The sequence below is a fragment of the Gossypium hirsutum genome, chromosome D11 (assembly GCF_007990345.1).
Source record: "Gossypium hirsutum isolate 1008001.06 chromosome D11, Gossypium_hirsutum_v2.1, whole genome shotgun sequence".
NCBI lineage: Eukaryota > Viridiplantae > Streptophyta > Magnoliopsida > Malvales > Malvaceae > Gossypium > Gossypium hirsutum.
Window position 1 is genome coordinate 66,102,365 of NC_053447.1, and position 24,913 is coordinate 66,127,277.

General features: G+C 30.4%; 2 protein-coding genes and 2 long non-coding RNA genes across 5 annotated transcripts; 3 read left to right on the forward strand and 1 right to left on the reverse strand.

Moving 5' to 3' along the window:
- LOC107963816 (probable leucine-rich repeat receptor-like serine/threonine-protein kinase At3g14840) lies at positions 1 to 8,608 on the forward strand. Its single transcript, XM_016900303.2, has 24 exons — positions 1 to 361; positions 450 to 621; positions 3,207 to 3,278; positions 3,387 to 3,458; positions 3,595 to 3,666; positions 3,777 to 3,848; positions 3,957 to 4,028; positions 4,179 to 4,253; positions 4,364 to 4,435; positions 4,544 to 4,624; positions 4,724 to 4,795; positions 4,889 to 4,957; positions 5,032 to 5,097; positions 5,357 to 5,416; positions 5,514 to 5,549; positions 5,623 to 5,669; positions 5,752 to 6,128; positions 6,273 to 6,471; positions 6,591 to 6,737; positions 6,936 to 7,054; positions 7,139 to 7,349; positions 7,461 to 7,698; positions 7,787 to 7,937; positions 8,009 to 8,608. Exons 1-24 carry the CDS (start codon positions 271 to 273, stop codon positions 8,411 to 8,413), a joined length of 3,048 nt encoding a protein of 1,015 aa, XP_016755792.2. The 5' UTR covers positions 1 to 270; the 3' UTR covers positions 8,414 to 8,608.
- Positions 8,609 to 11,194: 2,586 nt separating this feature from the next.
- On the forward strand, positions 11,195 to 22,566 carry LOC107955256 (probable leucine-rich repeat receptor-like serine/threonine-protein kinase At3g14840). Of its 2 annotated transcripts, none has more exons than XM_041104904.1 (24): positions 11,195 to 11,491; positions 15,474 to 15,645; positions 17,003 to 17,074; positions 17,201 to 17,344; positions 17,484 to 17,555; positions 17,683 to 17,754; positions 17,849 to 17,920; positions 17,997 to 18,071; positions 18,154 to 18,225; positions 18,340 to 18,420; positions 18,516 to 18,587; positions 18,688 to 18,759; positions 18,870 to 18,935; positions 19,056 to 19,118; positions 19,213 to 19,248; positions 19,326 to 19,372; positions 19,539 to 19,918; positions 20,059 to 20,257; positions 20,381 to 20,533; positions 20,718 to 20,836; positions 20,917 to 21,127; positions 21,223 to 21,469; positions 21,572 to 21,722; positions 22,076 to 22,566. In XM_041104904.1, the coding sequence occupies exons 1-24, from the start codon at positions 11,401 to 11,403 to the stop codon at positions 22,451 to 22,453; spliced, it is 3,117 nt and encodes a 1,038-aa protein (XP_040960838.1). In that variant the 5' UTR covers positions 11,195 to 11,400; the 3' UTR covers positions 22,454 to 22,566. The 2 variants fall into 2 exon arrangements, with proteins under 2 accessions (XP_040960838.1, XP_040960839.1); XM_041104905.1 differs by having other exon boundaries at positions 11,196 to 11,491; positions 17,201 to 17,272.
- LOC107963844 (uncharacterized) lies at positions 12,494 to 15,062 on the reverse strand. Its single transcript, XR_001702058.2, has 4 exons — positions 14,960 to 15,062; positions 14,703 to 14,776; positions 13,004 to 13,059; positions 12,494 to 12,929 (listed from the first exon to the last, which is right to left on the reverse strand). It is a non-coding gene; the product is annotated as an uncharacterized lncRNA (long non-coding RNA).
- A 1,680-nt stretch (positions 22,567 to 24,246) lies between the features above and the next one.
- Positions 24,247 to 24,885, forward strand: LOC121223446 (uncharacterized). The gene is made up of 2 exons (XR_005920789.1): positions 24,247 to 24,554; positions 24,640 to 24,885. It is a non-coding gene; the product is annotated as an uncharacterized lncRNA (long non-coding RNA).
- Positions 24,886 to 24,913: the final 28 nt, after the last annotated feature.

The following is a 24,913-nucleotide window of genomic DNA, read 5'->3' on the forward strand; positions in this document are numbered from 1 at the left end:
ATTTTCATTTGCAAAGTCATACAAAACATCCAGTCACACTACAATAATTGAACATTTCATATATCTCAAACTCTACCTCTCTTTTTCCATTTTTCTCCATAGGCGGCCAGATAATTTTCTTCCTCTTGCTTTTTGATTCATTTTCAAAGAAACTTCCCTAACTTTCATAGTCTAATATCTTTATGAAAAACCCAATCTTTCAATCCATTTTGTGTTCATTCAAATCAAGCAAAAAGGAGCTCTAGAATCCCTCTCCAAAAATCCTCCAACATGTTCATTCATCGACTCCTTTTTGCTTTAATATTCATAGCGTGTTGCCTCACAACGCTTACAAATGGAGCTTCACTTCCAAATGGTGAAGGTAATTCATAATATTACTCTACAAAGAAGCTTGATTTGCTTAATTATTTTTTTTAATAAATTTCAGTACTCTTTTTCTTTTGTTATAGTGGAAGCTTTGAGAAGTATTGGTAACACATTGGGGAAGACAGACTGGAACTTTAATAGTAATCCATGCGATCAAGGCGATACTTGGTTGAACCAATCCACACGTTATTATGCTAATAATGTTACTTGTGATTGCTCCTTCAACAATAACACTACCTGCCATGTCACCCACATGTAAGTATATACATATTATAATGAAAATTTATCCATCATTGAGTTGTGACCAAACATGATACATCTATTCATGGATTATATATAGTTTTATATCTCATCTAAAGTTTACTAAAAGTGAGAGAGAGGCATGATACAAATATGAGATAGAGATATATAATAATTTTGTCTTTGAAATTGTCCATTTGTACCTAGTTGGTCCTTAAAACTTTTTTGAACTTAGTTGATGCCTGAACATGTATTTCATCAATCAGGTTAGTCCCTCTACACTAGCACCATTAGTTTGTGCTACTGTGACATTTTAGCCAAGGACGAAGCTAGAAAATTATTTTAGGGAAGGCCAAAATTAAATGTTAATTTTTATGATACTAAAAATGTAATTTCACCATTTGAATAGTCTATATCTTTATAATTTTTAAAGAATTAAATTAATTTTTTATAATTTTGTGTGGTTAAAGTGTAATTTTACCTTTATTAATTTAAAATTTAAAAAATCTAAAGAGCTTAAATGAAAAATCTTCTATTTTAAAGAGGTTAGGGCCCTACCAACCTCCCTAACTATGCCCTTATTTCTAGCCGATCTAGTAGGAGCACATAGTAACCTCTCAAACATAATTTATATTTCTTAGTTTATGTTTATCATGTGACAAAAATTATAATAATTAAACTACAAATATTAAAATAAAAAAATAAAAAAATAAATTTTTAACTTTTAACATAAAAAAAATTGAATCTCAAATTTTATAGAAATACAAGGACTAACTTCATATAATTGGTTAATATGTTTTAGGGTTAAAGAGGTTGCGAGACAATATGTATAATTTTGGTTAGCAGCCTCAATTAAATCTTTTGTCTTTGTTCAAGATTTCCTTTTTTGAATGGGTTATGACGACTTTTGAATTTTCTAAACACGTACAAATGTTAAATAATATTTATGAGAGCTACTTGCTTGCACGGTTTTATGTAATTCTTTTAATGAATGCGAATAGGATGTCTTAATGATTTTAAAGATATCATTATTTAATTATTCATGCAATAAATGTCAAATCAAAGTGCATGAAATGAGCTGACAGGCGTGGCAAGTGGATAACAATTAATTTAGGACCCACTGCTGGCTATTCAATGGAGTCGCCATCGCATGTCGGTCCAACCTTTCTATATTATTAATAAATTAATAACAACCAATTCTATATAATTACAATTAAAAGAAATCCAATTCCACTCATCAATTCTTTAATGATTTTAAATGTAAATAAATTATTAAAACTATTTTATATATTTTCAATGCAATAAATGTCAAATCAAAGTCCATGAAATGAGCCGACAGGAGTGGCAAGTGGATGACAATTAATTTAAGAGCCACTGCTGCCTATTCAATGGAATCGCCATCGCATGTCGGTCCAACCTTTCGTTGGCCGCCAATGTCTCTTTCTTCTGAAAAATGCCTTAACAAGATACTATTCAATTTTAGCCTTTTACTTTATTGTTAATATATATTCACGCATATACATATATTAACTTTTTCAGTCTACGACTAATTTCATTATACTTATTTAAATTGGATTAATTCAATCGAATTAAATTATTGATTTAGATATTTGTATTAAATTAATTGACTCAAGATTCAGTGACTATAGTTTGAATTGATTTTTTTTCTTTTTTATTTATTTAATTAGATCGTATGAATTGGCCGAATTGAAAAATTAATAACTTGACTAAGTCGAGTAATGACTTAATTCTAAAAATCTTAAATTTCACAGAAGTAGCACTTGATTTTATGTATTTAACATTTTATTTAAATAATATATTTATACTTATTGTAATTGGTTTTTTAATACATTAATTAAAATGTTGAACATAATTAATAGATATTAATTTATTTAATAATTTAAATATAATAAAAAATTTTGAATTATAATTAGAACATTTATATTATATTAAAAATGATATATTTTAAATTGATAATTTTTAATAATAATAAAATTAAAAATCATAATTAAAATATTTGTACTATATTTATATTCGATATACAATATAATTTTATTTCATTAATTAATTCAAAAATAATATTATTCAAATAATAACCAACATATATATATACTTGCTTTTTTATTATATGACTAATATAAATGTTCTTTTAATAGCTTAATTTGAAATTTACATATAATAATTATTTAGATTTTTCCTTTTTGCTTGAGATCCAGAAGCAGGCAGGATCTTCGCTCTATTACTTAAATAAAAATATGATTTTTTTAATCTCTTAGAATTAAAAAATTTTAATTTAAATATTTTTAATCCTTATAAACTAAATAAAAAAATGCTTAAGATTTTTTTTAACTTTCAAAAGAATCTCAAAATTTTTTATCTAAAAATATTTTAATTTTTCAAAATATTTACTAAAACAAATCTGATAATTAATTCTCTGTATTATGTAGATTCACGATTTTAAACAAGATTAAAAAGATGATTAATGTTAAAAAATTATGACTTTTGATTACCGAGTTTTTACCAAACAGATATTGATTCTGAATGTGAATTTTTTTATTGTAGATTTTAGCAACAGACGCCTAACTTAGTTTCTGTATCAGATTGCTTAAGGCTCAAAATCTCTCGGGTACTCTCCCACTAAACTTGACAAGTCTCCCTTACTTGCAAGAAATGTAAGCACATTTCAAGTGTTCCTCCATTCTGATATATATAAATGAAGATTATTTGTTTTTCATCAACTATATATCTACTAATTTGTTGTTTTAAAACTACTATTACAGTGACCTAACTCGCAACTATCTTAATGGCACCATTCCTTCAGAATGGGGTTCTGCTACCCGACTCGTCAGCATGTATGTTTTCTCCTACTTTCTCTTTCATGGTTGTATGTATATATCTTTCATGGTTTTGAAATAATTTCTCGTAACTACAATATGTACGCATGTATATGTAAATGTTGCTAAATGCAAAAGATTTGTTGTATTCCAGTTCACTTCTTGGAAATCGATTAACAGGTTCAATCCCAAGAGGACTAGCAAATCTCAGAAATCTTACCAGCTTGTGAGTTATATTATGGCAATTTCTTTTATAGTTTTACATAATTTTTTTTCCATTTTTTAATGAAGGTCTAATGGATAATTAAATTTATTTATTGAAACATCATTGTGTAGAGTCCTTGAGAACAATCGTCTTTCAGGAACTTTGCCTGCAGCACTAGGGAATCTACCCAAAATTGAGCGACTGTAAGAGGGACTTTTTTGTTTCTTTTTAATTCCAGCTGAATTTCATTTCATTACATGCAGTAGTTTTATTATATAAATTCTTTAATATCTATTTACTGGTTTCTTCAGGCATCTTAGTTCCAACAATTTTACTGGTGAAATACCTGAAATGTTTGCTAACCTAACTTCATTGAAGGAATTGTAAGCAATTCTAATTTCCATATACGAATGAATATTTTATATATCTCATGTCTGAATATATCTTCAAATAAAGTTCTTATTATACATATCATTTGGAATTTTTAATATATTTTATATGCCATAGTTATGATAATTTTGTTCTCTCAACAGTCGGATTAGTGACAACAACTTTACAGGACAGATTCCTGACTTCATATTCCGAAATTGGACAAATCTTGAACAGATGTGAGAATTATAATTATAAGATTTTGATGCATTTTGTAAGTCTATATTTTTCATTAGAAATATTTTTATTTTATTAATCAATTAAATGAATTCTTCTTTCCTAATGACAGATATATAGAGGCAAGTGGTTTGAGTGGGCCAATTCCATCCATTAATGCTACTTTAGAAAACTTAGAATACATGTAAGCTCCAATGATCTTAAAAGGTGGTGACAATATTCATTACATAAAAATAAACACAACTTAATTTCTTATTTATGTTTGTATATGGTTCTTGATATTGTTTTACAGAATAATTAGTGACTTGAATGGAGCTAATACAACTTTTTCACAATTGGTAATCGATGCCACTTTGCCTAAATTGGATAGATTGTAAGCATGAACTCTGGAATAAAGCAAAGATTTTTGGAAGTTATGAGATATTGTGGAGTTCTAAAAAAATAATGGAATTATTTTGTGATTGAATTATAGCATGTTGAGGAGTTGCAATCTCATTGGAGAGATACCTGCTTCTTTTGGGACATTTACATCCATAAAGATATTGTAAGTAATTACACTTTCTTTTGAGAGGTTCAAGTTCAGTTTGATTGTAGACTTACGTGTGGTTTAATACCCGTTTTACAAATTTTCTTGCAGAGATCTCAGCTTTAATAGACTTAGTGGAAAAATTCCAGATGAGCTTTCTAATCTTGATTTCGATAATATGTAAGGATATGGCTTTTAGTTGTAGTGTGTAAATTGCATTTTCTTTATTTATATACTCATTTGGATTTTATTAGGTTCTTAAATGGAAACAATTTTAATGGATCAGTCCCTCAATGGATACTCGATACAAGAGAAAAAGTGTAAGATTCTCTTTCTTATTTAAATGCTCAATCTCATTGATTATAGTTTGATTAACCAAAATCAAAATTATTGCACAAAGATATTTAATTACTATTTATTGATTCTCCTACATTAATTAGTAGTTAAAGATTTGATCTTCTCGCTGTATATGAAGTAGTTTTATAACTCGCGTCCGGCATCTATCTTCTTAGTGAACATACAAATAAAAGGGATTAATCAGTGACTTGCTAGATATTGAAAATAATACTCTAAATGCAGGGATCTTTCTTATAACAACTTCACAAACACAGGTGTATCAGATTGCCGACAAAATAGCGTGTACGATAACTTCCTCATCCAACTTCATTACTGCATCTTTCTTATAAAATATCAATCATTTTTTTGTTATAATTTTTCCTCCATTATCGACCTGTAGGAACTTGTTCTCAAGCATTGCAAGAGTCAATAACACGTAAGTATTAAGACAACAACAATCATTAAACTAAGTCTTTGTCTTTCATCTAACTTTATAATTGTTTTATCAGGGGAATTGTTCCATGTTTGACAAGCCAAATTACCTGCCCATCAGAACGTAAGTATTTATATATATTTGATGCACTAATAATATAACTCAATTATTTTATTCAAACTGTTGTTGATTGTTATTTCCTCAGCTTTGCAATTTGTCCATATAAACTGTGGAGGGAGAGAAATAACTGTTAATGACACCATTTATGAAGCCGATTACGATGGAGCCGGGCCTTCGACATTTTACCGAAGTACCAACTGGGCATTTAGCAGCACCGGAATTTTTCTAAGCGATGACCGCCCCGACGACATCTTAGTTTTGGACAATAGACAAGTGTCTGTCGATGGCGATGAAAAACAACTCTACGAAAGTGCAAGGCTTGCGCCTAGCTCTTTGACATACTATGCATTTTGTCTCGCCAATGCAACTTACTCAGTAAACCTCCATTTCGCTGAGATTCAGTTCACTAATGATCGAAATTATAGCAGCTTGGGGAGACGCATATTTGATGTTTACATTCAGGTATATTTTTAGTATCATTCTTGTTAGTATGTTATCCAGATTCTGTTAGAGTGTTGAAATTTATATATATACATACACAAATATTGATTTACAACATGTGCTTACATGGAAAGTAGTGTTAAATGGAAGGGATAATAATTGCAGGGAAAGCAGGAGCTGAAGGATTTCAATATTGAAGAAGAAGCTGGAGGGGCAGGCATACCAAAAGTAAAAAACTTCACTGTAAATGTAACGGATAGCACTTTGGAGATCCGTTTCCAATGGGCCGGGAAAGGGACAACTTCTATACCGGAGAGAAGCATTTACGGTCCTCTTATCTCAGCAATATCTATTTTAGATCCTAGTAAGTTTTCAATTCAACTGACTCTTTTTTTGTTATAGCACGCCTATATATAATGCTTCCAACAAATATTTTCATGTCATCTTTGCTACTAATTGCTATAAGAAAATGTTTCCAAACAGCTTATAAACCTCCATCAGAAAGCGACGGTGGTATTGCGACAGCTGCAGTGGTCGGTATTGTGGGCGGAGCAGTGTTTGCTGCTTTGTTGATTTTAGGCATCCTTTGGTGGAAGGGCTGTTTAAAACAGAAGAGTACTTTGGAACAAGGTATTTAGGCAGAATATCATTGTACTCTGTTGCATACGTCAGTCGCGCAACGCCTTTATTTTGCGATTTTCCGTTCTTTTTTTATATTGATATTCATCACAATTGATCATAATCTCATATGTTATGCGACTAAAAACACGTTTGTGATCGCAATTTAAACCCTGCCATCCCTTCTAATTGGATTAACATGTTCCACAGATCTAAAAGGTATAGAGTTGCAGACAACTTCCTTTACCTTAAGGCAAATTAAAGCTGCTACAAACGATTTTCATGCTTCTAATAAGATCGGAGAAGGTGGTTTTGGTCCCGTTTACAAGGTAATCATATGCAACACTTCCAGTAGGTAAATTGTTCATTATAGAACCTGGTAATCATTGTTTTCTTTTTCATTTCAAACGCAGGGTACTCTAGCAGATGGCACAGTGATTGCTGTGAAGCAGCTATCAGCTCGATCGAAACAAGGAAACCGTGAGTTTGTGACTGAGATTGGCATGATTTCAGCTCTACAACACCCTCATCTGGTAAAGTTGTACGGCTGTTGCATTGAAGGAAATCAATTGATGCTTATATACGAGTACTTGGAAAACAACAGCCTTGCTCGGGCATTATTTGGTACAAACCGCATACAAATGTCTATTTGTTCTAACATGAATGTGAAGTATGTGAATATGTGTTTGTGTATGTGTGTATCTGAGTTACTCCTTTTATTTTGGTAATGAAAAGGGACACAAGAGTCTCAGTTGACATTAGACTGGCCAACAAGAATGAAGATCTGCATTGGTATAGCTAGAGGGTTAGCTTACCTCCATGAGGAATCAAGGTTGAAGATTGTGCATAGAGACATAAAGGCCACTAATGTGTTGCTTGATAAGAATCTAAACCCTAAAATATCTGACTTCGGTTTGGCCAAGCTTGATGAAGAAGAAAATACCCACATTAGTACCCGAATTGCAGGAACTTAGTAAGTCTCTTTTCAGATTCATTCTCAAATCTTCATTGATGTCAAACCTATAAGAAGCTGTATTTAATTGATGATGTTAAATTTGCAGTGGCTATATGGCTCCTGAGTATGCATTGCATGGCCATTTGACAGAGAAAGCGGATGTTTATAGTTTTGGGATAGTGGCTCTCGAAATTGTTAGCGGGAGGTGCAACACTAAAAGCCGCCCAAAGCAAGAACCTTTCATTCTCCTTGAATGGGTAAATTAAGTTCTCATTCTTTCTTCCATTATGAATTTGAATGTGGCAATTAAATTTTGTGTGTTTTATAGGCTCATGTTTTGAAGGAGAATGGGAGCTTGTTGGAATTAGTTGATACAAGGATTGGCTCAGATTGCAACACAGATGAAGTCATGGCAATGATCAACATTGCACTATTGTGCACAAATCCCACTTCTTCAGCTAGGCCTTTAATGTCTTCGGTAGTGAGCATGCTTGAAGGCAAGGCTGAAGTTCAGGAATACCTCACAGATTCAAGCATTTCTTCAAATCGTCAAATGAGTGCAGAGATTATGAAAAAGTTGTATCGGAAACTTGAAGAAGATGATACAAATGTTAGCCAAACAAGGAGTATGTTAGCTGATGGGCCATGGACCAATTCTTCTACATCTGCTGCTGATCTTTATCCAGTTAGTTTGACTTCTGGATATTTGCAGAATAGAGATTCCACAAATTAGAAAAAAATTTGTATAATTCTCGTCTGGTTTCTCCCCAGAAAATTCGTATTCCTTTGAAACCAAGGCTTAATTAGCTCATTTGATTCAGTCAAAAACCGAAAGTCACATTCAATAATTTTGACATTTGAAATACTAAAATTATAAGTCAAGTGTATTTTGATTTTATGCAATTTTATACATAAAATTTTGATTTGATATAATTCTTGTAAATTATTTACATAATTATTGATTTAACATCATTTTATATTTATATATTGCATACATGAATAATTAAATTTATCCAATTTAAAAATAAATTGATATATTTATTTTTTTAAGATGTGCATGATTAAATCAAAATTAAAATTTTAAATATACATCTGAACCACAATTAGGGTTACACGTATATAATTACAAATTAAATTAAAATTCATGTATACAATTACACATTAAATCACAATTTATATATAATTTTGATATTTATCTTTTTTAACTTCTCTTATTATCAAACTTCAACCGAGGCTTTTGGTTCTTGAACAGGAAATGTTGAAGATGTTGAAATGCGGATGCTTCAGCTGACTGGGAAATCCAAAATCTTTCTTCTCTTTTGAGTCATGTTGTAACCAAAAATTTAATCATATTCATTATTTGTACTAATTAATAACCTTATAAAAATTATATTATATTTAAATTTAAATTTAAATAATCTTGTATAATGAAAAAGAAAAAAAGAGCATGCAGTTGGTGTCCACGTAACATGATAACTTTATCGAGTAAAAATAAAATATAAAAATATTAAATACAAAAAATGACATTTAAATTTTTTTGACAGTATTCTGTATTTTAAATAAATAAAAAAGTCTTTAATGCAAATTAGGTTGGTGTACGCAAAATTTTTTTTATTGAAATTTCATTGGAATTGATATATGAATACATTTAATTTTTAATTAAAAATATTTTTGTTTAAATATATATATAGATAGAAGTAAAAAAAAAAAAATAGGGAGCTAGATTTTGATTGATAAAAAAGAAAAAGTATTCCATCATTATAGGAGTATTTTAGAAATATAATTTGGCTGCTATTGGTGATAAAAATTTGATTTGTTTCCAACAGTTTGAATTTCTTTTTGAATTTTTAGTTAATTAACTTGAATAATAAATTAAATTAATGTGACTATATTATTTCCTAAATTTTTGATAGTTTTGAGAATGTACAAATTGACCCGTTTAAAAAATTACAAAAAATTCAAAATTATCTTTGGAAATTCAAAAATATATATGAAATATATTTTTCAAAATTTTATTAATATAGATTAAAAATAAAATTATTAATATATAAATATAAAAAAATACTAAATTATAATTTTTTAGAAAATCCAAATTTTAATTTTTTTAAACAAGTAAATTATCAAACCATGTTTGTTGTATTAATTATTTTATTTTATTTATCTTTTTTTGCTTTAAAAGATTTTCATATTTATGCTTTTTATCTTGAAATTTAATAAAATTACCGACAACATTTTTTTAATTTAATTTAAATAAATTTATTTAACTCTATTCAAATTTTATTTCATTGATTTAATTAAATTTTAAAAAATAAATTAAATAAAAATGACAAATTACTGACCCATGTCCTTGTATAGAATTATTATAACAATTGGCTATTCGTTGTCTTCCTGCGGTAAAGTTGTGAGGTCATTTGTCTCAACTAGCTTCCTGTCAAAGGTCCCTATCCCTGTCCTTTTACTTGAGTCGGTGGAATTAAATCATGCACTACAATTAATTGGGTTGATAAGTATATTTATAAAATTTGTATAATTTGATAAATAAAATATTTTATTTTAGAATTAAAAACACAATACCTTTATTTCAATTAAATTTATCTACTTAACAATAAAACAACTAATTTAATCCTGTCCCTTAAATACTGCGGATGCGACACAGCTATCATCTCTAAGAAATTTCCAACTTTCGTACTTTAATACCTTTATGAAAACCCAATCTTTCTACCCATTTTTTATTCATTCACATCAAGCCAAATAAAAGCTCTTGAATTCCACTCTAAAATATTCCTTTCATATGTTCTTTTTGGGTCAATATTCATAGTTTCTTGCCTTACAACGAGCTACACTGCGAAAGATGATACAGTAATTTCATTTGCATGGGTGCCTCGCTGCCTCCCTCCACCCAGGGGAAGTCAGGAAAAACTTTTAGAGAATGGAAATTAAATTGTTTACATTTTTATAAATTTTTGAAAGATTAAATCAAAATTTTATTATTTTTAGGAGGATAAATATTAATTTAAAATTTTTAAAAATTTAAAGGACTAAAATGATAAATTTTTCATTTTAAGGGGGGACGGAACCTGCTAGCACCCTAAATCTGTCTCTGGTTTGAAGTTTAAATTGCTTAATTCTTTTTGTTAATGTTATTTGTTTTCATATAATATCAAATTTAATCTTTAATATTTACATTTTTTATCAATTTAATTTTTTATAATTAAATTTAATCTTTAAAAAAAATGTCAAATTTAACTATTAATATTTTGAAAAAAAGTTAGAATTGAGTTTTTAATAAAAATATTAACTAAAATATTAAAATTTTTAAATATAAAAAAGCAATCTAGGTATAGTTCGTTATATTCCTATGCAAGATATTTTTTTACAACTAGCTAATATGATAAAAGCATTTTCATTTACCAAGTCATTCGAAAACATCCAATCACAGTACAATAATTGAACCTTTGTTTTAGTGTTCACATTACCTCTCTTTTTTCTTTTATTTTCCATATGCAGCCAAATCATTTTCATCTAAAAGAAATTTCCAACTTCCTTTTAGAAAATTATTTTCCCAAGTTTCACATATAGCCTACGTCTCAAACAAAATTCCAGCTCTCATAGTCCAATATATTTATGAAAACCCAATCTTTCACCCCATTTTTTGTTGATTCATATCAATCCAAAACGAAAAAAAGCTCTTGAATTTCAATCAGAAAATACTCCTTTAATATGTTGTTTCTTCGACATGTTTTGGGGTCAATATTCATAGTTTGTTGCCTTACGACGCTTACAAATGGAGCTACACTTGCGAATGATAAAGGTAACTCATAATACTAAGAGCACGTTTGGTTCGCTGTATTGGATTAGAGGTGTAATGGATTAGAGGTGTAATGGAATAGATGTGTAATAGCAAATCAACTGTTTGGTTGAATGTAATGGAATAGAGGCGTAATAGTAATCTTGTGTTTGGTTGAATGGAATAGAGGTGTAATAGCATAATGGAAAAAACTAAAATGACTAGAATACCCTTAGCATAAATTTATTTTGGTAAATGATTATTGTTATTGTTATTTAAATTTTAATAAGATTATTAATATCAATAATAAATAATTTAATCATATTTAAACATAATTATTATTAAATATATTATAATTAAAATATATAATTTAATAAAATTCTTAATAATCAATATTCTTATATGAATTTACTCAAATCATAATATATGATACTATAAAATATAAATTAACATAATTATTATTAAATATATTATAATTAAAAGATATAATTTAATAAAATTCTTAATAATCAATATTCTTATATGAATTTACTCAAGTCATAATATATGATACTATAAAATATAAATTAACATAATTATTATTAAATATATTATAATTAAAATATATAATTTAATAAAATTCTTAATAATTAATATTCTTATATGAATTTACTCAAATCATAATATATGATTGTTATTGCTTGTGATATTCTTATATAAGAATAATTAATATTCTTATATATTATTCATGTCTGAATATAATGCTCTCATACAAAATTTTCCAATTCATAATTGTTCTACAATTTGAAAAATGAAACTTTTTAGATGCTTAATTCAGGGCGATGTTAGAAAAGCAAATATCAATTCCCATCATCATGTCAAACCTTTAGGTTGAACAAAAGAGTAAAAAGGGCACTGCAGCTTTAAGTTTTGAATTAACAATACAACTCTGATTCACTTTAGCAGTCATTCCTCCCTAAAAACACAGATATGAATGATCAGTCTTAAAAAGAACAACAGCTCAATTTTACTAGACAGAGATTTGCATTCATCAAAATCCATACAGGTCCGGCAACAAAATACCCCTCCCCTACTACTGTCTCATAAAAGGAAAGAGAATAAAAACACCACCTTAGAGTTCCAGAGTAATAATATCACTGTATAGTTGACAGATTTCATAACGTTTTCATCTAAATTACATGTCCAAGGACCAGGACATAAACAAATGCCTGGACCATTCTTTACACTGAATAACACGATCGCCCAAATAAGTAGCATTTGATTTCAGTAACTAATGAACACGTACAACAGGTACTTCGAGTGCAAAGTTCATGAAGTTCTTCATAAGTCCACATCTGCCATTATCACACTTTGTCAGTAGTCAGTTGTCGGTATTGCCATTTCGAATTGCACGACGAAGCTCAGCTAAGAAATCCATCTGTGAGCCAGATGAAGGCCCGGTATTGTTTGCTGGGGACATCATCTGAGGAAAAGCAAGTCAAATGCATAAGGAATGGGGACCGTGAGAAGAAGAAGAGGTGAAGGATGAAAGAATACCTTATGGGGAAGTCTGAAATTCCTCCAGGCTGAATCACTAATTCCAGAGTACAGAACTGGTATTTTTGAAACAAGGAAAAACCACAGTAAAAGGAAACAACCATTATGGAAGAAAATATCCATCAATAAACAAGAATGGAAACAAGGTCAGACATAAGGAGAAACAGGAGAAACAAAAAATAGAAATAAAAAACGACATGACAAAGGATGCCCAATATGACACTCCCAAGAGCCCCTAAACAACAGGCAGCAAACACAGAACTGCTTGCAACCACAAATCTAAAAGAAAGAGCAACATTCAGCACATTAGTAGCTTTCTTTAACATCATATTAGCAACAACACAGAGTGGTTCAGAAGCTGGTGGAATTATTTTAAGAAGATTCATAACCCATGCTTGGGATGAGGAACCTTGGAATATATTAACAACAGAGTTCTTAGAAAACCAATGATTTATCCACTAGCATAATTCAGGCTGGTTTGTGCTAGTCATGAATTAACTTGGTCCAAACTAATCCTAAATATCTCATATGGATTGGATATCTTCGATGATGCTGACAACCTTGTAATTCACTCCTTCCAATCCCTTCAACTTAACTTATGCATACATCAGTTATCAAAGTACGGCATCAATCTTCGTGGGAATGGTTGTCTCATCCCCCAGCAAGGAAATTATCTCATAGTTAGCAGTTAGAGGCCACTATTTTACTTAGCCAGATCAACCAACTTCGACCACCTAGTCAAAACGAAACTGATAATAACTACTACATCCTCCACTTTTTCCAGATCCTAACACCATCATTAAAAAAAACACTATTGTTTTTCCTTGAACCAATAAACAACAATAACAAAAAAAACATCAAAATAAAAATAGCTATCATTCACCAAGATTAACAAGTTATTCCACAAACTAAAAGAACAAAGATAAGCATATTATGCGAGCAAAAAGAAAAAAAGAAGAAGCAAAATATGCTATAGCTTATAGGTACATTTCGACATAAAATTTGCTGCCGTACTAAAATCCATATCAAATTAAATAACCTACAATTTAAACAATGACTTTGCTCTAATACTGGGAAATCACATCAATGCATATCAAGATACACACTAAATATACAAGAAGAAAGACATCTGATATTGAAATACCATCAATCTGCAAAGATGATCTCTTTACAATAAAGTCTCTATAGCTATTCATACAAGAATATGTATAACAACTTCGACTAACAGCTACTATTAACTCCTTAGCAGACTATAATGGATAGCAAATAGTTACAATTGAACCAATTGTATAACAGCTTCGACTAACAACTACTCTTGACTAACAGCTACTGACTATCCTTAACAATGCAGCAATGCTAAAACAGTGCGATCAATCTCAGGCATCCAATAAGAACCTTCAAATTTTGTCATACAAAGAAATACTAAGAACAACCCTCTACTTGGAAACGCTAAATAATAATTAATCCAAAACAAAAAGAAAACTAAAACTAACAGATGCTCCCTTTTCAAAGAAAAAAAGAATAAACAATAGAAAATTGTATTCTATCTTAGTTAAGGTTATTCATTCAACCATCTGGGCTAAACCCAATTAGAAAAAGCAGAGAAACAGCATTTACAAACTTTCCAGTTCCTTTTCCTTGGTTTTCAATGCAACCAAACAGATATTTAACACGAGAAAGAAAAAATAATAAGAATTACCTGGGGAGATAAGAATTGAAACTGGTTGTCTTCTGGTTCAATTTTAGGGTATTTTATCAGCCCCTCCATTGATTCTTTTCATTTGGTTTCAACAAAAAAAAAATTAAGGAACTACAACAAGAAATAAATATAATGATAACATATATTCGATATTCATAACTCATCACGGATTCGACTGAAAAAATAACTAAACGAGCAGCAAAATTCAACGAAAATGATAAAGAAATAAACTGCTGATAGAAAGGTATTTGACTTACAGTTTTTGTGCGAAGCTGAGATTAATATTTTGGATTCGATCAAACAACAAAAATTTGGAGCTATAATGATACAAAAAGAAAAGAAAAGGTTGAGAAGGAGCAAATCAGTTGTAAAGAAAAAGAAAATAAAAGGTGAAGCCTGGGAAGGTAAAAGAGGGAGGGTAAACTAAGAGAGCGTTTGGTTCAGTGTATTTCGAGGACAGCAGAGGAGAGGGTCGGGTAGGGAGGGAGGGTAAAACAGAGAGATGGGGAGGGAAGCCGGACGCAATAGCTATTACAGCGAATTGGGAAGGGATTAGAAAACACAGCAATTTGGGGATTAAGGGCGTAATGTAATACGCGCGTAATATCTATTACAGCGAACCAAACGCCGGAATAGGGGCGTAATGTATTACACGCGTAATCGAGGTGTAATGGATTGGGTAATACACTGAACCAAACACTCTCTAAGCTTCTAACCTTAATTTGATCAATTCTTTTTATTAAATCTCTCTCTTCGGTTTTTTTGCTACAGTGGAAGCTTTGAAATGGATTGGTAAAACGTTGGGGAAGACAGGGTGGAACTTTGATAGTGATCCATGCAGCCAACGCCATAGTTGGGTAGATCAATCCACACGTTATTATGCTAATAATGTTACATGTGATTGCTCCTTCAACAATAACACCATCTGTCATGTGGTTCGCATGTAAGTATATACATGTATATATACATATATATATCTTTCTTAAAAAGAAAATTTATGCACCATTGAGTTATGTCCAAATTTGTTAGATTAGTTCATGGGTTATATCATTTGAACATATTCTATTATATATACACGTAATTATCATGTTTAAGATATAATATTATATAGTCAATCTATTCTGCTGACAAATATCTAAACCGGAAATCACAATCCAAATACCTATTGCCAAAATTTATTAATATGACAGTTTTTCTTTTTTTGAGTCATCAGTGCTACACCCAACTAGTACTTGTCCAAACACTACTCTTAAAAAATTGCCTGAACATGTGTCATGAGTAGTGATGTTTTTAAGTGTCATTGGGGTTAGTTTTTGAGGTGCTTTGATGCTTTCCTTGGTGTGTTCGTATCCAGATTGGCTATGGGTGCTGTGGTTCTTGTATCAGATTTAATTTTATTGCAAGGAGTGTTTATTATGCTGAAGGTTTAGTTCGGTGTTTCTTAGTAGGTATTGTTGAGATGGGTGTCTTCCTTTACAATAAAGTTTCATTGGTTAAGATTTAGATTATAGTTAAAATTTTTTAAAATTTTAAACTTAAAAGTTATAATAAAATGTTGTTATTTATATAAAATTTCAATTATGTAAAATTATAAACCCTAAACCCACCCACATAAATTTCATATTTATTAGTATTAAGTATAATTTTGGTTAGTATATATTTTTAGGTTAAAGAAATTTATAATTGAGAATTTGAACTTCATTTCAAATATTATGATCAATAAATTTATGAAACTGAATTATTAAGTAGATAAAAGGAGGAGAAAACAATAGCCAAATTAAATAATTTATACATTAGATAAAGCTTTTAATTAGTACGTTAAGTTGAAATTTTTTGAGTTGAGAGGTGTAGGGGGAAGTGAATACCAAGGTAGTATAATTACTTTAAGACCCACTGTTGACTATCCAATGGAATCGCCATCACATGTCGGTCCAAGCTTTTGTTGGCCGCCAATGTCATTTAATTGCCCTCCCTCTCTAGCTTTTGCAAAATGCTTTCACAAAGAAATTAAACTTTTTCACTATTTAGTTAAATTTTAATTTTATACATTATCAACTCCTAAATAGTAGTGTTTATAGTATATAAATGCCACATGCATATTAATTTATCCTAAATACTTGAACAAATCAAATTATTTTTGCTTGAGTAATTTAACTCTTGAAAAATAATATTTAATACTAGTAAGTAGTGAATATTATACAATTTTTAATTAAGGTTAAAAAGTTCATATCGTTAGTTAAAAATTTTCACTTTTTCATTATAGATTTTAGCACCCTAACATAAACTTTGTTTTGTATCAGAGTGCTCAAGGCTCAAAATCTCTCGGGTACTCTCCCACTAAACTTGAACAATCTCCCTTTCCTGCAAGAAATGTAAGGGCGTTTCCAAAGTTCTTTTTCATGATATATAAAACTTATTTCTTTTCATCAACTTTGGATCAATTAATTAACTATATACGTATATCTACTAATTTGTTGTTTTAAAACCATTTCTTACAGTGACCTAACTCGAAACTATCTTAATGGCACCATTCCACCGGAATGGGGTTCTTCTACGGGACTTGTCAGCATGTATTTTTCTTTCCTCATTGTCTATCTATATATGCCTTCCGTGATGGTTCTGTGTCTTTCCGCATTGTGTATGTATGTAAAAATGTGTACATATTCACATATATATATTTACATATCTTTCATCATGGTTGTAGGAACAATACATACAATCCTTCATCTTTTGATTATAGAAAATAATGCTGCTAAATGCAAAAGATGTGTTGTATTTCAGTTCTCTTCTTGGAAATCGATTAACTGGTCAAATCCCAGCAGAGTTAGCAAATCTCAGAAATCTTACCAGTTTGTGAGTTAGATTATAGCAACTTCGACTACATATAATATATCATCATTTCATGATTATGATTTTTTTCATTATTTTACTAAATGTCTAATGGATAATTAATTTTATTTATTGAAAAAAAATTGTGTAGAGTCCTTGAGAACAATGGTCTTTCAGGAACATTGCCTGCAGCACTGGGGAATCTACCCAATATTGAGAGATTGTAAGAGAGACTCTTCCTGTTTTGAATTTCATTTCATTACATGCAGTATTTTTATTATATAAATTATTTAAAATATATTCTCTGGTTGTTTCAGGCATCTTAGTTCCAACAATTTCACAGGAAAAATACCTGAAACATTTGCTAGGTTGACATCATTGAAGGAGTTGTAAGCAATTGTAATGTTCATTTTTACTAACTTATTTTATATGATATGTTTTATATTTATTTTGTATTCTCAACAGTCGGATTAGTGACAACAACTTCACGGGACACATTCCTGAGTTTATATTTCGAAATTGGGAAAATCTTGAACAGATGTGAGAATTTTAATTATAACATTAATGCATTTTGTAAGTCTATTATTTTTCAATTAAATGGATCCATCCTTCCTAATGACAGATATATGGAGGCAAGTGGTTTGATTGGGCCAATTCCATCCATTAATGCTACTTTACTTAACTTGACATACATGTAAGCACCGATCTTAACCATCAAGATACTGACAATATTCAACACTATATGATAAAAGCAGCTATTTAAATCCTTATTTATAATTGTATCTGTTTGTTGGATATTGGTTTACAGAATAATTAGTGACTTGAATGGAACTGATACATCTTTTTCACAATTGCTTATCGATGCCAATTTGCCTAAATTGGAAAGACTGTAAGCATCAACTCTGAAATCAGGCAAAGATTTATTAGAGTTATGTCATATTGAGGAGTTTAAAACAATGGGATTATTTTGTGATTGAATTACAGGATGTTGAGGAGCTGCAATCTCATTGGAGAGATACCTTCTTCTTTTGGGACATTCACATCCATAAAGATATTGTAAGTATAATCTAGTGTTTTGAGAGGTCAGGGTTTAATTTGAAATTTTTTTCTGAGATAACACGTGGTTTTAATATCATTTTTATATAATTTCTTGTAGAGATCTCAGTTTCAACAGACTCGGGGGAGAAATTTCAGAAAATCTTTCTACTCTTGATAACTTGAATTTTTTGTAAGGATATGGTTTTTAATTTTAGTGTAGATTTCCCTTTTCTTTTAAGTATATACACCTTTGGAACAAATGGAAATAAAAAGAAAAACTTGATGATTTCTTTTGATTAGGTTCTTAAATGGAAATAATTTTACTGGAAAAGTCCCTTCATGGATACTGAATACAAAGGAAAAAATGTAAGATTCAGTTCGTATTGTGTTGAATTCCTTTGATTAACCAAAATAAAATTATATCGATGTCAAGCTTTTAATCAAGATTTTTAATGAACATAATATTCTAAACTATTCTATTTGCAGCGATCTTACATACAACAACTTCACACACACAGGTGTAACAGGCTGTCAACAAAATAATATCATGTATGACAAGTTTCTAATCTAACATCATTAGTGGATCTTTATTGTAAATGGTTATATATATATAAAATATTTGTGGTTGATTGTGGATCTTCAGGAACTTATTCTCAAGCATTGCAAGAGTCAATAACTCGTAAGTATTAAGACAACAACAATCATTAAACTAAGTTCGGAGATTTTAATGGCTTTGCTTTTTAATTGTTTAATCAGAGGAATTGTTCCATGTTTGAGAAGCCAAACTACCTGCACAGCAGGATGTAAGTAAAAATACTTTACACTTCATCTATGCTAATATCCATTTATATTTGATACACTACTCAATCGTCAGGTAGCCAATGGCCAATGAGACATACAAAAATAAGTTCATCCTGTCTTAATTTTTTGTGTCGAGTTACTGATCCAAACTGTTTTTATATTCCTCAGTTTCGCACTCTGTTCATATAAACTGTGGAGGTGAAATAACAAGATTTAATGACACCGATTATGGTGCCGATAACAATCAAGCCGGGCCTTCGACATTTCAACAAGGTACTAGGAACTGGGCATTTAGTACCACCGGAGTTTTCCTAGACGATGACCATATGGACGACAACTTAGCTTTTGACAATAGGCAAGTTTCTATCAGTGGTGACGGTGCAGAACTCTACAGAAATGCAAGGCTTGCACCTACTTCTTTGACATACTATCTTTTTTGTCTCGCCAATTCAACTTATACAGTAAACCTCCATTTTGCTGAGATTCAGTTTACTAATGATCAAACTTATAGCAGCTTGGGAAGACGCATATTTGATGTTTACATTCGGGTATTTTTTTTTAGTATCATTCTTGATAGTATGTTATCCTGATTTGGGGGAGTGTCGAATTTTTAATGTATAGTAGCAAATATTGCTTTACAACATGTGCTTGCATGGGACGGCTTAAATGGAATGGATAATAATTGCAGGGAAAGCAGGTGCTGAAGGATTTCAATATTAAAGAAGCAGCAGGAGGGGCAGGCATACCGATAGTAAAATATTTTACTGTAAATGTAACCGATGGCACTTTGGAGATCGGTTTCCGATGGGCTGGCAAAGGGACGACTTCTATGCCTCAGGGAATCGTTTACGGTCCTCTTATCTCAGCAATATCTGTTTTAGATCCTAGTAGGTTTTCAATTCAACTGACTCTTCTTTTTACGTTGTTGTTATAGCACACGTATATATCATGCTTTCAACCATGATTTTCATGTCATCTTTGCTATTAATTACTATGTTATATTGTTGTAGAAATAGATGATAAATTTTCATCAGCAAGTACCGGTGGTTTTGCGACAGCTGCAGTGGTCGGTATTGTCGGCGGCACAGTGTTTGCTGCTTCAGTGATTTTAGGCGTCCTTTGGTGGAATGGTTGTTTAAGAGAACAGAGTACATTGGAACGAGGTATTTAGACATAATATCATTATACTCTGTTACATACAAGGAAAGAGTACGACAGTCGTACCGTCTTTTTCTATTGATACTCATCACAATTGATCCTTAATCATATGTTATGTGACTGAAAACACGTTTCTGATCGCAATTGAAACCCAGCCATTGCTTATATTTGGCTTAACATGTTCCACAGATCTAAAAGGTATAGAGTTGCAGACAACTTCCTTTACCTTAATGCAAATTAAAGCTGCTACAAACGATTTTCATGCTTCCAATAAGATCGGAGAAGGTGGTTTTGGTCCCGTTTACAAGGTAACCATATGCAACACTTTCTGCAGGAAAATTGTTCATGATGGAACCTGGTAATCATGTTTTTCTCATTTCAAACGCAGGGCACTCTAGCCGATGGCACTATGATCGCTGTTAAGCAGCTATCAGCTCGATCGAAGCAAGGAAACCGTGAGTTTGTGACTGAGATTGGCTTGATTTCAGCTCTACAACACCCTCATCTTGTAAAGTTGTATGGATGTTGCATTGAAGGAAATCAACTGATGCTTATATACGAGTACCTGGAAAACAACAGCCTTGCTCGTGCATTATTTGGTACAAACCTCATCCAAATGTCTATCTGTTCTAACATGAATGAGAAGTATGTGAATACATATAACTGAGCTTCTTTGTATTTTGGTAATGGAAAGGGCCACAAGAATCTCAAGAATCTCAGTTGACATTAGATTGGCCAACAAGAATGAAGATCTGCATAGGTATAGCAAGAGGATTAGCTTACCTCCATGAAGAATCAAGGTTGAAGATTGTGCATAGAGACATAAAGGCCACTAATGTGTTGCTTGATAAGAATTTAAACCCTAAAATATCCGATTTCGGTTTGGCCAAGCTTGATGAAGAAGATAATACCCATATTAGTACCCGAGTCGCTGGAACTTAGTAAGTCTCTTTTCAGATTCATTCTCACTGTATTCATTGGTGTTAACCTATAAAAATGGCTGATATAAAAGCTGTATTTAATTGATGGTGTTAAATTTTCAGTGGCTATATGGCTCCTGAATATGCATTGCATGGCCGTTTGACAGAGAAAGCAGATGTATATAGTTTTGGGATAGTGGCTCTCGAAATTGTTAGTGGGAGGCGCAACACTAGAAGCCGCCCAAAGCTAGAACCTTTCATTCTCCTTGAATGGGTAAAGTATAACTTATCATTCTTTCTTCCATTCTTACTCTTGTTCTTTCCAGAAGAATTTGTTTTCTTCAATATATTACATTTCCGTATCAACACACGCATATCATTCATGCTGCATAGTCCGTAATGAAGGAATTCATACGGTCCTACTCTTCAAGGGTTCATTGGAAAGCTTTTAATAGAAGTTATTATACATATGAAGGATTATACTATAGAATGTCAAACACATATCACATATACCAAACACAGGTACTTTATATACATGACAAAGAAAGTTTATGCATTTGTCAGTTTGAGTTTCATTTTTTTATCAAATGAATTTGAATGTGGCAATTAAATTTGTGTGTTTTATAGGCTCATGTTTTGAAGGAGAATAGGAACTTGTTGGAATTAGTTGATACAAGGATTGGCTCAGATTGCAACACAGATGAAGTGATGGCAATGATCAACATTGCACTATTGTGCACAAATCCCACTGCTTTAGCTAGGCCTTTAATGTCTTCGGTGGTGAGCATGCTTGAAGGCAAGGCTGAAGTTCAGGAATACCTCACAGATACAAGCATTTCTTCAAATCGTCAAATGAGTGCTGAGACTATGAGAAAGTTGTATCGGAAACTTGATGAAGATGATACAGATATTAGCCAAACAAAGAGTATGTTAGCTGATGGGCCATGGACCAATTCTTCTACATTTGCTGCTGATCTTTATCGAGTTAATTTGACTTCTGGATAATAGAAAAATACAGATTCAACAAAGTAGAAAAAAAATATATAATTTTCTTGTTTGATTTTTCCCCAGAAAATTCGTATTCCTTTGAAACCAAGGCTTAAATTGATACATTAAAATAAATAAAAAAAAAAGAAAAAAAAGTGACATTCAATGAATTTGAGATTCCAAGTTTATTTTTATAGCTCCTCTCATCATCAAACTTCAACCTTATTTTAAAAAATATCCGAACTCATTTCACTGACATTTAACAATTTGTTAAAATATTTTTAAATATTTATAATATTCTAATCATTATAAATAAAATGATATAAATAATCAAAAGTTATAATTTTTTGTTATTAATAAAGAGATATGAATATTCATAATAATAAGTTATGCCGCTTACCTACGAAGAGTTATATCACTTAATAGTTATTTTTATTTAAGAGAAGTTATTTGAATAATTATCTCTTATTCTAACCGTCTCTTTTAAAAGTGTGATTATTCATAAAAAAACACCTATTGAAAGTTAGGTCTGTATGAAAAGACATGAGAATTTTTATAATTAGGAGTGAGATTTCATTTATATCATATACCAAAAAAGTTCTCAAAAGTTCTTTTTATTCTTCTTCCATCTTCTATTATTCTTAGATTGTTCTATATATAAATATTGCATAAATTATTTATAGAAATTAATTTTCTTGTCATACTCTGCTTAGTGCTTAGTGAACTATTTTGGTCAATACAAAACGCAAATAGTCACTGGGTTTCATTTTATCTTGGAGGTTTGTTTGAAACTCATTTGCACACCGAGTATAATTGAAAACGAATAGATCTTAAAGATAGTGACTTGATACACGTATTGGAATCGTAAGTTATTGTTTCATTTTTTTGTTCAAGTTATTGTTCATGTTCCATGTGTGTTTGAGATTTTTCTCACCGAAGTTTTGCATTGACAATTTTAAAGTTTCATTATTTTCATGATGGCTACTACAACACAAAAAAAATTAATTACATTGACTATTTAGACTGATTTAAAAATATAAAGATCAAATTATATTAAAAATTAAAATATTTCGAATTTAGACATATTAGAGTTACTATATTGTAAAATGAAAAAGGGAGCATGAGTGGGAGTCCATGTGTCGTCGTCCTTTTTTATATATATAAGTATATAGATGATAACTTTATGAGTAAAAGTAAAAATATATATTTTATGTTGTTTAACTTGAATTTTAGTTAAATATATATTTTATGTTGTTTAACTTGAATTTTAGTTAAATTACCTATAAGATTTTAATATGACTAGTTTAACTTTTTTTTATTTAACTCAAATAAATTTATTTAATTTCATTCGAATTTTATTTTACTTTAATTTTTTTATTTTTATCTAACTCAAAAATATTCATTTGATTTAATTTGATACCCTACCAAATTGTTAAATTAATTGCACATGTCCTTATAACAATTGTCTTCCTGCTATAAAGTCGTCACTCAAGTCATTTGTCTGAACTAGCTTTCTGTCAAAGGTCCCTATCCCTATCCCTATTCTTCTACTTGAGTCGCTGGAATTAAATTATGCACTATAATTAATTAATTTTTAATTATTAAATTAGTCTTGGATCAGTCCATAATATTTTATTTAAAATGAAATTGTAAATAAAAATAAAAATATATTCCTATTTTAAAATTAATCTACTTAACAATAAAGGTTTAATTTGCTGTAGTGAACCATCCCCATTTCATTAAATTCCGATGGGTAATATCATTTGCAAAGTCGTACGAAAACACCCAATCACAGTACAATAATTGAACCTTTGTTTTAGTGTTCACTTTACCTCTCCCTTTTCATTTATTTTCCGTAGGCAGCCAAATCATTTTCATCTTGCTTTTCATTTTTCATCTAAAAGAAATTTCCAACTTCCTTTTAGAAATTCCTTTTCCCAACTTTCATATATAGTCAAATTCCAACTCTCATAGTCCAATATATTTATGAAAACCCAGTTTCGTATCAATCCAAAAATATATATATTCCTTTAATATGTTGTTTCTTCGACATGTTTTGGGGTCAATATTCATAGTTTGTTGCCTTACAACGCTTACAGATGGAGCTACAATGACGAAGGTAACTCATAATATTAAGCTTCCAACCTTAATTTGGTGAATTTTTCTAGTAAATTTCTCTTATTGGTTTTTTGTTACGGTGGAAGCTTTGAAAAGCATTGGTAAAACATTGGGGAAGACAGGGTGGGACTTTGGTATTGATCCATGCAGTCAACGCCATGGTTGGCTATTATGCTAATAATGTTGTATGTGATTGCTCCTTCAACAATAACACTATTTATCATGTACTCGTCCAAATGTAAGTATATATATATTTCTTAAAAAGAAAATTTATGCACCATTGTATTATGTACAAACTTGTTAGACTAGTTTATGGATTATATGGTTTTTTTAATCATATGATCTAAATTTATCAAGAGA